Consider the following 13,858-nt stretch of genomic DNA (forward strand, 5'->3'; position numbering starts at 1 on the left):
CCCAAGACCATGTTGCTTCATTTAGGGGTTTTGTTCAACAATCAGTTCTATCCTTGTGCACTACAAATGGGCTAAGGCTATTCAGACTCTTCCTTCCTACCTCTCAATTCCTGACTTGATCACTGATTGCTGAGAACCCTTCTCTTGCTCTGAGCCATTGACATAATCTCTGTGCTCATTGAATTGACCACTTACTCGGTTTGTCTCCTCTTATAATCTCTACCTCAATTCTAACATCACTCTCAATGGCTGAGAGTAAATCTTGATGAAGGGCTAGGATTAAATCATAAGTTAATGTAGGATTTTTAAAATTTTCCCAAGTATAACATTAGGAAATAGTTGAATAATTTAATATTCTGCTAAGGTGGCTGGCTATCTTGTGGGTCCCTTTGCTAGCCTTAGCACCTAGGTAAGGAGAACCCTTACTTCTCTACTCCAATCAATGACACTAATCTTTTCTCTGTTAGAAATTCAGAAAAGCAGAAAGAGTTTCTTGTACTTGATAATTACGTGTGATGTTCTTGATTTCTTATTAGATTTCTTTATATCTTCTTTCTTTTAGTTCATCAAGCAATTACCAAAGCAATATCACCAGGGTGTGGGGGAGCACGCCCCCTTGAATTTGCTCCTAATTCTCCCTCTGCTCGGGAGCTACCTTGAACAATGTTTTACAAAACGGACTCGGATTCGGACTCGGCCGAGGATCGACTCGGAAACGGAAACGGAAACGGCAATGACTCGGCCGGCTCGATTTCAATGACTCGGTCGTTGTAAAAAATACATTAAATATTTATTTTTTTTATAAAAAAACATAATTTTATTTCTAAGCTTTATGTCACCCTGCCATAATTCTTTTTTTAACATAGCTCAATACCTAACCCTTCACTGTTTCTAAATGAAGTTGTCAACTGATCATCAAAACATTTGGACCTCTTGGAAAGGTACAAACCTAGTGCTAATATGATGCATGACTAGGGTTATTTTGTCATGAATAGATGGATCTTCTCTAAAATTTGGTAGTGATCATTTTGCTTGTTGGAAAGAATAATAGTCCATTGCCTATCGAAAGGTGCAATTTGAACATATTTTTCATTCAAAGAGTTAAGCTTTATGAAATAGGAATGATATTGTACCCCAATGTTATTGTACCCCAATGTTAATTTGGTTTTCTTCCTTAGCTCTGACAGGACAATGGAACTAACAAATTGTTGATTGCAAGGAGAGCAAACAACATTAACAGATTTTGTTGCACGGTTTCTCTGCAACTTCTGGTTGACTTGTGAACTAATTGGCAGGTTAATAACTCAATCATGATCTCCATCATGATCTCCATCATGGCCTTTAGTGTGTTGTGCTGTAGTCCTTGGTGAATTAATAGCGTTCTTGATCTTACCAACAGAAAATGAAGCAATGTTGATGGAGCCTCTCTAATTCTGGAGCATCCAAGTTACCTACAGAGATCTTAAGTTCATCCTTATGATTATCAATGTGACTTGCGTTTTTCACCTTCATATTGGATCTTATTTGTAGACTCAGTTGTAGAATCTTTGAGTTCCAAGATCTATCTCCTTTGATCTTTTCATAAGATAAATGTATTCTGAGAAACTTCTTTCAGGAGTTTTTTCATGCTAAGGTTCCCATAAGTTTTGATATTCACTAATGAGGGTCAAAATTGCTCTACCTTCGATAATTTTTTTTATTTCTAAGAGCTGCCTTTGCTGTGTGCAATCACGAGGCCAGGAAAATTCTCTGATCCGACTAACCTGATAACTGCTAATAAAATGACTGGAAAAATGCTGTTATAACTGAAAAAACCCTGCTAACTGGAGTCCTATTGACTCGGCCGTTTTTTGACGGGACCCGGCCGGGTTGACCGGGTCAGCTATGACCCGGCCGAGTCATTGGCTGACTCGGCCGGGTCATAGCTGACCCGGTCAACCGAGCCGGGTCAAAGGCCGTTTTGAAATTTTTTTTAATAACCCGGAACGAAACGGCCGTTTCCGTTTCGGTACGGCCGTTTCGTAAAACACTGACCTTGAATTTTGGGAGCGCGTTCCCTTTAAAATAATTTCACTCCCTGCTTTTGAGGGAGCGATTGGGAGTGATCGCTCCTTGAACGCTCCCCTTCGCTCCAGGAGCGATTTTTTAAGAGGAGGAGTGGTCGGGGAGCGATCGCTCCCCCTCTTAAAAAAGTGCTCCCATTGGCGCCGAAAAAAGGCCGCGTGATGGAGAGAGGGAGGCAACGGCTGACGGACGGAGAGGGAGATGAAAGGGAGGGAAGGGGAGTGGGAAAATGTTAAAAGGACCCTCTCCCCTACCATTATTTACCCATTTGTCTAAGTTGGAGAGAGAAAGAGAGTTTGGAGCTTGGAGAGAGCAAGAGAGAGGAGCTTGCAAGGGAGATTGGAGCTTGGGATTGAAGGCCAAAGAGGTAGGATATACACTTTAATCTAGCATTTTTGTTTTTTTATGTTCATTGCTAAAAACAATTCTCTATTTCCCATTCCCATTCCTCCATTTTTTTGCAGACTCAAAACTTCAAACATCATGGCTATATGGCTTGGCATTTTCTTCTTGTTGGTTCCTTTTTTGGTTATTATGGTGTTGGAGAGTAAGAGGGGGGTTAATCATGATGAAGAAAAAGATGAAGAAGTGGGTTATAGTGGATTTGATGAAAACCTTGGAGAGAAGTACCTTGGTGAGGAGGAAGAGAGTGGACGTGATGAGGCCCAAAAAACTAAACAAGACCAAACCCCATTGTGGAAATATGTTACTAGGTCTGAAGCAGGGAAAGGGGGTGGAACCACTAAATTTACATGCAACCATTGCAACAAAATTTACATAGGTTTATACACCCGTGCCAGAAGGCACCTCTATGGGAAAAGGCCATGGGATGGAGATAAACCAATAGGAATCAAAGCTTGTTTAAGTGTGTCAGTGACAGAAAGAGCCAAATACATAAGTGAAGAGGAGGAAGCCCAATACAAATCTAAAAATCAATTGGTTTCTTTGAACATAGGTCACAATCACATGCACAAAGAACTCTTTCAGCATCCTCCCATTATAGTGGATATGGAGGCACATGAACAAACATCTCTTTTTGGCGTAGAACCATATCAGATTTCCTTGATGAAGGGCGTAGGAATGATCTGGATTCAAAAATTTTCTGGTTTCTCTATGCATGTGGGATACCATTCAATGTTCTTCGCTCACCTTATTGGCATGAAATGGTTTATGCCATAAATGATGCCCCCAAAGGGTACAAGAGCCCTGGGTATGACAAGGTTAGAACCGTTGGACTTGATCATGAAAAAGAAAAAATATCACATTCTTTGAGTAGAATGACAAATTCTTGGACTGAGCATGGGGTGTCCATTGTATCTGATGGATGGGCAAAAGTAAAAGGTAAGCCATTGATAAGTGTTCTTGCTGTGTCTATTAGTGGTGCCGTCTTTCTTTCGACATATGATTACTCAGAGAAGTTCAAGACTGACATCAACATTGCAAAACCATTACTTGAAACAATTGAACATATTGGGCCATACAATGTCATCCAAGTCATCACTGATAATGCTGCTAATTTTAAGTTAGCATGAGCAATTATTGAGGATAAATACCCCAACATATTTTGGTCTGGGTGTTTGGTTCACACAATAAACCTTTTGATGCATGATATTATTAAGAACAAAAACCAACAATACAAATGGATTGGTGATTTGTACAAGAGAGGCAAACAAATGATAACATTTATTACAAATCATAGCAATACCCATGGGCTTTTCTATAGTCACTCAAGATTTGAGCTGTTGAAGATTGCAAAGACGAGATTTGCTAGCTATTACCTCACCTTCAGGCGCCTTTTGAAGGTAAGAGACTCATTGGCTAGCATGGCGTCAAGTCCACACTAGCAAGTATTAAAGGGCAAGGTTACAAATGTAGTTGACAAGCAAGGTTTTGAACAGGTGGAGGAGACTGCTCTTGATGGTCTGTTTTGGGCACGTGTGAGGCAAGTATTGCAATTCACCAAGCCCATTTATAGCATGATTCGTTTTGCAGATATAGATAAATCAATGATTTGGGAGGTGTATGAGCAGATGGATACCATGTTGGGGCAAATAAAAGATATTGTTCATGAAGATGATCCCAACTTGTATACAATGATTCACAATTGTGTGTGTACACGGTGGAATAAACTTAATGTTCCACTACATGTCTTGGCGTATATCCTTATGTCAAAATACTACTCTCCATCTTGGTTGAGCCAACCTGCACCTGGGGGTGGGGTTAGGGCCAAACCCCATACAAATCCAAAGGTACAAGAGGGATATATGAAAGCATTAGACAAGCTAGTCCCTGATAGGGAGGAGTGTGCTAATCTGCGTCTTGAATTAGGCAGATACTTCAGTTGCACTGGTTTGTTTGGTTCTTTGCATGTAATGGAAGATAGAGACAAATTTGATGCTCTCACATGGTGGGAAGCATATGGCGGGATGGGACTTTTGCCAAAATTGGCAAAAAAAGTTCTCTCATAGGCTGTAAATAATTCTTCTGCAAAGAGGTGTTGGAGCACTTACAACTTCATACATAATGTGAGAAGAAACATACTTAATGAAATCGGGAAGAAATCTTGGGTTATGTGCACTACAACTTGAGGTTATTGAGTCATTATTGTGATCAGGCTTATGAGGATCCAATATAAAATTTGGGACAACCACCCATAGGAGGATAATTTGGAGGATGGCACTATACATCTTGAAGAATTGGAAGCAAAACTTTTGAGAGATGATGATGAAGCAACAACAAACATGCCACCCCCACCATCCAGTAGTAGTGCCAGTGCTCGAGTTCCAACTATTGTTCCTTTGCTATTGCCGCCTTATTACTTGTATTTTCTAGCAGTTTTTATAACTGTTGACTCTTTCATATTTATTATTATATTTTTTGTAAACAATATATGACAATTTAAGTTTGAAGTTGGCAATTATAACTCATTGGTAATGAATTATGAATATGATGCTTCGTGAAAGTTGAAAGTTGTTTCATTTCAGTTCATTTCATTTCATTTCATGTTAGGTATTCTTTGTTGTAATGGTTACACTTAGCTTACAAGTACAACTTTGGTGATCAATGATGATAAATGTTATATATTGAATTTTGAAAGCTTGAAACTTTAAGATTGATGAATCATGAGACTCAATATGTTGTATGTTACTAACTTGTGGACGTGGTTGATGAAGATTATAACTTCTAGATGATTGATGTTATATGGTTCAATCTATGTTTTTATGCTTTTTATATCTAATTCATCATTCTACATGCTTTTGTTGACATATATGCATCAAAATATAAAAAAATATATATTATATAAAAATTCGCTCCCCGATTCGCTCCCAAACCGAGAGCTTCTGAAAATGTCACTCCCGATCCCTGTTTTCGCTCCCGCTCCCAAGAACCTTGAATAGCGCATAAAACAATGGACACCAGATATAGGCTCACAACTAGGGCAAAACCCCTCTCTAGGGGAAAACCCAGACATTAATTCTTCCTTCAATAGTTTTTCTGGAGATGTTCCAAGACTCTAGACCTTGACACAAACTTTTCTCCACACCAAGTCAGCCTTCATTTTTTCTTGCAAATGAACCTACTTGACCTGGCAGCAACATCAGTAGTAGCAACACATTCTTTGACCTTGTCTTGGAGACTTCGATCTTCAGTGGAATACTTCGATCTTCACTTAGAAACTTCGATTTTGGGCCAATACAACTTTTTGAGGCAGCAACACCCAGTAACATCAACTTCGACCTATACATCGATCTGGAAGCAACAACATGCAACAAGTGGCTATGACATCAACAAGAAAGCTTTGATCTTCCAAACTAGGGCACGAGAGAGAGATAGATGCACCAAAACTTCGATCTTCCTTCCTTCTCCTAGACCAAACTCGCACTTCTTTTGCTTCCTTTCCTCTATTTCACACTTTTTCCAGCTTCAAGGAGATATCGAACTTGCTTGTTGTGAATGTTCTCCAAATGGAATTCGAACAGCTCTATATGTAGGCTTTGGGTGAGGTCGAATAGCCTTCTTTGAGGCTGACTTGATCATCTTAAAGCCAACTTGATGTGGAGGTAACATAATTCATATTTGACTCAATACTTAACCTTTTTACATGATTCAAAAGTGCAAGAAGGGTCTCTTTAAAAGTACAATGACTCTGTTGACTCGGAAAAAATCCTAAAAGTCCTCAATGGGGACTTTGACCTAAAACATGATGACCCAAGCATGAAAGCCATGCTTTAATAAGTCAATAATAATAATAATAATAATAAATCTTTTCTTTATTCTTTTGACAAGTACATTACATGATTACCCAAATACATTAATAAAGACTGAACCTAGTTACATTTTCCAACATTCCCTTCCAGTCAATTAATTACTAAGCATCAAGGAACTATTTATTCATTATCTAATGGAGAAGATGTAAGTTTCCTTTTAAGGAAATGTTCCAAATGACCACAAATTTCTGTTTTTTTTTTCAATGACTCTTTCAGTTAGACATTTTGTCAAACATATCACATGTACATTGCTGTAGGTATTTCTGTGAGTTTTAATTTTCCCAAACAGTGGTTTTCAATGGTCTAATGTCTCTAAATGTTGGTCCTCAACTTTAGCACATAACAGAAAATAACTTTATGAGAATGAACAACGTGAATCAGAGTGTAGAATGTGCCTTCCTTTATTTAAAATATCAGTCTACAATAACAGAGCATTTATTCATCAAAGTGCAGCACTTTAAACATATATATATATATATATATATCAGAAGCATAACTCAGAAATAAATACACAGTGTAACATGGTTACAATAAGCTGCTGGTTCTTTCATTCTGGGTGCACAAACAAATGAAATACCGCCACTATGTATCAGTCCAACTCGTCCCTCTCACCTACAGATTTTACTTCAGCCATAAAACTGAACTCATCCTTCTTTCTGCACTTAATCTCAGCCACTGAGTTTCTGAGTGCAATGGTTCTCCCTCAGCAAAATGGTCTCGGTCCCTGAGCTGGAAATGTAGAAGCATCTACAACAGACAGAGGGAGTCTCGTCCCTCAAATATCAGCATTTGCCGCTCTTCTCCCACTAGTTCGTACAGCCAGAGAGGCTAGGAATGTGTGGCTTCCTTCAGCAGAGAATCCTGGCTCCTTTAATGTGATAGGATTCCACAGCAGAGATTATATGCCCAACACTTTATACATAGATATGCGTGCCACTGAAGGGAGGAATAAAAACTTCGACCCACAAGAAGAAACTCGACCTGCAGTGGAATACCAGCGGAACACACTTTTTTCAACAGAGGAACTTGATCTCTGAGCTTAAGCTTTCCTTCTGAAGCAGGTCCTCGATATATGACAGAGATAAACCCTTAGGAAAAACTTCAGATTTGGGTTGAGATGTCCACTTGTTAAAGAATATATAGAAAATACAATATCAGTGGTTAAAATCAAGTGATGACACCCCAATGCCTCAATAGCTCTTGCAAATCATCTTCTCCTTTGAGTTCCGATAGTGAAATTTGAGTGATTCCACTCTTTGAACCAGTTAGAGTGTATAGTTTTAACATTGAAACCAGCTATGGCTGATAGGGTTTTCCCAAACCCTAAACTTCATTTCCAAAAACTCTCCAAGAACACTTTTTTTAGAAACACAAGTGAATGAATGAGCAGAGTCTCTTCACTTTTAATTTTTTTTTTTTAAACTTGTGGCCACTTTTGCCACCATTTTAGCCATTTAATTTTTATAAAGTCACTTTATAAAATTAAAGTGACTTTTCACTTGCCTGGGAAATGTCTCTTTTTTATCAGTTAGACTTTTATAATGTTTCCCTAGAAAAATTAAGTCCCCTTATTAAATTTTCTCTGCCTTAGCCTACAGGAACCATGTTAGGCTAACAAACTCTATCATATGCTTCTTAAGTGGTCGGGGACATTACAAAAGGAGACTGGATCTTTTATGGTTTTATCACCATCCGACTGTTTTCAAAAAGTTATATTCAAAATTTCAATGATTCAACATGTTTTGATATGGGCAATAAATCAAGTACAAAGAATCCTATAAGAAAAATCATTGATTTTTTGAGTCTCTCGGGTCGTTACATAGTATCACCAACCATTTCTCATCCTCCCATTTTCTAACTTATAAAAAAATATTATTAAAGAAACATTCCATTTTCCATAATATAGGGTAAATTTGCTGGTGTTCTTTGTGTAGTTAGTGCAAGCCTTCCAATCAATAATTTGGAAATAGTTTATGCTTTGTTATTAGTATATTATATGTTCAAATGATCTTCTATTTATGGACTCAACAAAGGGGCCTTGTATCAATAGCAAGGGTCATGGTGAATGATGAACCTCTGCATCTTCTGCTTGTTTTGTTAAAGTTTATAGACACTGAAGACTGGTGGGAAGTTAGGCAGATGACAGTTAGTGACAACTGTCAACCCATTTCCCTGCATGTCACTGACTTAATTAGAAAGTACACAAAGATAACAAACTATTTTTATTTTTTATTGAACTTTACAGTCGACAAATACAATTTGTGTGCTGCGCAGCCATGAGTTTCTTCTATAATTTATTGGTGGTTTCGTAATAAATATAAATAGTTTCTTCTATTTTTTCAATTTGATTTGAACATATATTATTAACATTTATAATTTATGTAGTAGCCATTCTGATAGATACTTATATTGTGACAATGGTTTGGACAGGTAACGATACTGATTGGAGAGACAGGTTCTGGAAAGAGTACTCAGTTGATACAGTATCTTGCAGACACGGGGTTTGCCAACAAAGGTTCCTTGGTATGCACACAACCCCGGAAAGTTGCTGCAATGTCTCTACAACAAAGAGTTGCGGGAGAATGCAAAGGATGCTATGGAGGCATACAGTCTGTTGATTGTTGCACTACATACACTCCCAGGGAGCGTTCATTAGCTAAGGTTAACTATATGACTGACCATGTACTCCTTCAACTATGTATGTCAGACTCAGACTTGGCAAGTATCAGCTGTATCATAGTGGATGAAGCTCATGAGCGTAGCTTAAGTACTGACCTTCTTCTAGCATTGCTTAAAAGATGCTTGTTCAGGAGACCAGAATTGAGGCTTATCATAATGTCTGCAACAGCAGATGCACATACATTATCAGATTATTTTGGTGGTTGCAGCATTTTTCATGTGCCTGGAAGAAATTTTCCGGTAGATATTAAGTACATTGCAAGGGATGATGCAGAAGCTTCTCAAAACTCTGCCATGAAGCACAGCCAACTGACTGTTTCTTCATATGTTACTCAAGTGATAAAGGTTGTGGCCGAGATCCATGCCAAAGAGGAACAGGGAGCCATTCTTGCATTTTTAACTTCCCAAGTTGAAGTAGAGTGGGCTCGAGAACAATTTCAGAAACCTTCAGCATTGACAGTTGCTTTGCATGGAAAGCTTTCAATGGAAGAACAGAGGCGTGTTTTTGAAGATGCACCTGCAGGTTTAAGGAAAGTTATTTTTGCAACAAATGTGGCAGAAACATCTCTAACTATTCCTGGTGTCAGATTTGTGGTGGACTCTGGCATGGCAAAAGAGAGCAGGTTTGACCCCAAAACTGGTACGAATGTGCTGAGGGTGGGCCAAATCAGCCAGAGTGCAGCTACTCAACGATCTGGTCGTGCTGGTCGCACCCAACCAGGGATATGTTACCGTATTTACACAGAAGAAGAGTTCAATTGTATGGCACCCCACAGAGATCCAGAGATTCTGAGAGTTCATCTGGGCATTGCTCTTTTAAAACTTCTTGCTTTGGGTATTCATGACCTTGAATCCTTTGATTTTGTGCAAGCTCCAAGCCAGGAGGCAATTCATGTTGCTGTTCAAAATTTAGTCCAGTTAGGTGCAGTGGTTTGTGGTCAGGAAGGTTTTAAAAAATTAACCGAATCTGGTTTGAAACTTGTAAAGCTGGGTGTAGAACCTCGATTGGGAAAGATTATTCTGGATAGCTTATCTCAGGGTTTGGGTAGGGAAGGCCTTGTACTTGCAGCTTTGATGGCAAATGCAGGAAGTATATTTTGTAGGGTTGGTACAGAGGCAGAAAAATCAAAGTCTGATTGTTTAAAACTTCGTTTTTGTCATCCGGATGGAGACCTTTTTACCCTTCTTTCGGTTTTCAAGGAGTGGGAGGATAAACACAAATTCAGTAGGAAGAAATGGTGCTGGGAAAATAGCATCAATGCGAAATCCATGGTGAGATGTAAAGATGCTATAACAGAAATGGAACTGTGTCTCAAACATGAGCTCGGCATAATTGTCCCGACTCGCTGGAGTTGGTCTCCATTTGTTTCTAACACATATGGTGTAGCTTTGAGGAAAATTATTCTGTCCTGTATGTCGGAAAACCTTGCCATGTTTTCTGGATATGATCGGCTAGGATATGATGTAGCTGCTACAGAACAGGTAGCATATTTGCATCCTTCATGCTCGTTGTTAGCTTTAGGTCACAAGCCCAAATGGGTTGTTTTTGGTGAACTTTTATGCACCACAAGGCAGTTTTTGATTTGTGTGACAGTAGTAGAGGAGGACTGGGTCTCTGCAATTCAACCTCATCCTACATATGATATCCGTCTGTTGAATGAACTTGCAATGCAGAAGAAAGTAATTTCTGGAGTTGGAAGTTGCGCTTTGAAGAGGTTCTGTGGGAAGAATAATTGCAATTTACATTCCCTTGTTGCTCGCATTCAACAAACTTGCAACAGCCATCGGATTGGTATAGAGGTCGACCATGATAAAAGAGAAGTACAACTCTTTTCTGTCGCAGAAAAAATGGACCAGGCATATGGCATGCTGGAAGATGTCTTGAACTGTGAAAGAAAGTGGATATACAATGAGGGCATAGAAAAGTCTTTGTTCTATGCATCCCGGGGGAAGGCATCTCCAGTGGCACTTTTTGGTGCTGGTGCAGAAATTAAACATCTTGAATTGGAGGGTAAAAGTTTAAGCGTTGAAGTTTGTCATCCAAATGCACAATCTCTTGATGATAGAGTGCTCTTGGTAATGTTTGAAAAATGTGCTGGTAGAATAGCAGGTTTCCATAAATACTTGGTGGCAGGACAAGGAGAAGTAACTGGGAAATGGGGTACAATAACATTTTTCTCTCCAGAAGCAGCTCAAACGGCTGTGCATCAGCTCAGTAATGTAGAACTAGGAGGTTCATTTTTGTCTGTATATCCTTTGAATGTATCTCCTGTAATGGACCATAAGAGATCTGGGTTTCCAGCTGTCAAAGCAATGCTCAGATGGCCTCGGAGACAAAGCAAGGGCTTGGCTGTCATTCGATGTGATCCTGATGATGTTGATCGAATTACATTAGCTTGTGCAGGCATGCTCATAGGAAGATCTCGTGTGCATTGTAAACGTGGCAAATCCGATGATTCTGTTTTTATGTCTGGTCTTGATCCAGAGGTTACCGAAGACCAACTAAGGCTGGCCTTAGGGTATGTTCCAGTCAGTAAAATTATGGATGTTTTCATTATTCGACTTCCTGCTGGTCTGCAGCCTACAAATTCGCTTTGTAAGGCAGCACTATTACAGGAGCTTACTGTATTTGTCCCTAAAGACAAGTGTGAGGTAATTGTATACAATTCAGACACCAAGGATTTCTATACGCGAGCTCTAGTTACATTTGATGGTAGTGTACATTTGAGGGCAGCACGGGCTCTGTCTCATCTCCAAGGAAAAGTGCTTTCTGTCTGTATGCCTTGGCAAAAGATTACCTGTCAACAAACATATTACAGCACAGTTTTATGTCCTGCCCCAATCTACTCTGTACTAAAGACTGAATTACAGAGTCTGGTCGACTCTTTTCAACTGCAAAATGCAGGTATGTGGCAAAATTATATATTGAAATTGGGGATTTAACTTTCATTTGCTAAGTTTTAAAAGCAGACCTTAAAAATTTCTAGCATCAAGATCAAGATATTCTACTTTTATTCTAGTGCATGATTAGCCCATAAGATCCATATGCCCCTCTTACAACATAATAGAAAAATAATGGTTATGGTATTATATGAAAAAAACATAATACAATGATAGAGTACAGGGAAGAAAGGACCTGTTTCTCCTTTTAAATGGCAGTAAGAATGCCACTAGGTCACATCTCTTTTAATGAGAGTGCCATTGACTTTGAACTAGACAGCCAACTGATCAAAAGGTGGACTGTTGAGATGGTCCACTGCACGTTGTTCCCCATTTTTACATAAATAATTCACACTCACCTATTCCATATTATCTGAATTTACTAAGGTTGCTTCTACTATTTTACAGTGACAGAATTTCCCCTTAATGCAAAACCAAATGTTTACTTGTGAAGCTTCCAGTATATAGCTGATAATGTAGAAGTAGTAAAACCATGTTCATCAGGGTGGTTCCAAGAGAAATCTGCCAAGAGGATCACTAAAAGATGTAAGATCAAGCTTGCCACAAATGTTGATTTTTCCAATGAAGTAGAGTGTGATGTAGCATCACTTGATGCATGTGAAGTGATTTTTGGAAACCCTTATTTGTGGGATAGGGATGCACTCTTTTACAGGGAGAGAAATTGAATATTGCTTGGTTGAAGATGGCGAAGCCTACTTTATTTAAGCACACAAGGAAGAGATACAGCATCCCTTGTAATAATAAAGCTGACAAAAGGATTGATTGGTAATAGTTTGAAGTCAACAACATCTAGTCAATATGGAGAAGTGGACTTCACAAGAAAAGCAGAGGTTGTGTGCTTCCATTTCCTTCACTGATAAGATTTTAGAGCCCTAAAGCCTCCATTTGGGGGGGGGGGGGCGTGGCAGAATGATTTGTAAAGGATCGATAAGGTCCCGAAGCCTCAAGGACCAGGGAAAAGTGCTTGAGTTCACAGGTAGAAGTAAGCTAAGATACGATGAGATTGAGAACTGATGTCAAATTAGATTGGATAATGATTTGCAAATCTAATTGTAGTTCAAGGTTCTTATGTAGATTCACATGCTCATATGCTAATGAGCTTGTGTAGGAGTGCGACAATGAAGTGTAAATATTCAGCATTAGACAGAAAACATTATATATATTTTATTAATGAATTGATGATGGATACAATTGTGGGAGGCCCCTGGCTTAAATGCTGCCTTGGGTGCCTCTTGTTCAAAGATCATGCCCTTTGCCTTAATTTAACTAATAATTACAAAGATAAAGATCATGCCCTTTGCCTTATTTTAACTAATAATTACAAAGATAATTAATTTTTACATACAATTGCCTTCCTCTTGAAAAGATGCTTTGTCTTGAAAGCATACGTAATGACGAGTGCTGTTGACGAAACACTTCTGTCTCCCAAGAAGCTTCTTCTTCTGGTAAGTCCTTCCACTTGATCAGGTATTCTTTGATTACTCAAGATCGCAACTTCTTTTCCCTGATGGATATGATGCTTTTTGGTTCTATAATGACCCTTCCTTCATCATCTAAAGTCGAAAGTGTTGTTTGTGCTGAGTGAACACGACTTTTATCAGGAAGGCTTAAACTGTATGCTACTTGGCTGATCTTTTTGTTGATATGGTATGGTCCATAAAACCTTGCTGCCAATTTGTTTTTTCCCTTCTGCTTTAAGGATAACTGCTTGTAAGGCTGAAGTTTAACAAACACCCATTCTCCAACTTCAAATTACCTCTTTGTTCTATTTCGATAAGCTTGTTGCTTAATACGATTTCTTGCATTATTTAGATTTTCTTGAAGAGTTTGGACGGCTTTTTGGGTTTCTTCTAACTGGTTTTCAACAGCTAGAAGTTTTGTCTTGA

General features: G+C 38.8%; 1 protein-coding gene across 1 annotated transcript in view; it reads left to right on the top strand.

Moving 5' to 3' along the window:
• The window catches only part of LOC149234407 (ATP-dependent RNA helicase DEAH11, chloroplastic-like), a 38,084-nt gene that overhangs the window by 12,777 nt on the left and 11,449 nt on the right, over positions 1 to 13,858 (top strand). The window contains 1 exon segment of the mRNA XM_089371835.1: positions 8,763 to 11,916. Coding sequence (XP_089227961.1) covers positions 8,763 to 11,916 — 3,154 coding nt within the window.

This window comes from Pinus tabuliformis, chromosome 8, assembly GCF_031772625.1.
Source record: "Pinus tabuliformis cultivar Carrire ecotype Pingquan chromosome 8, CPIR1, whole genome shotgun sequence".
In the NCBI taxonomy this organism is placed as follows: Eukaryota; Viridiplantae; Streptophyta; class Pinopsida; order Pinales; family Pinaceae; genus Pinus; species Pinus tabuliformis.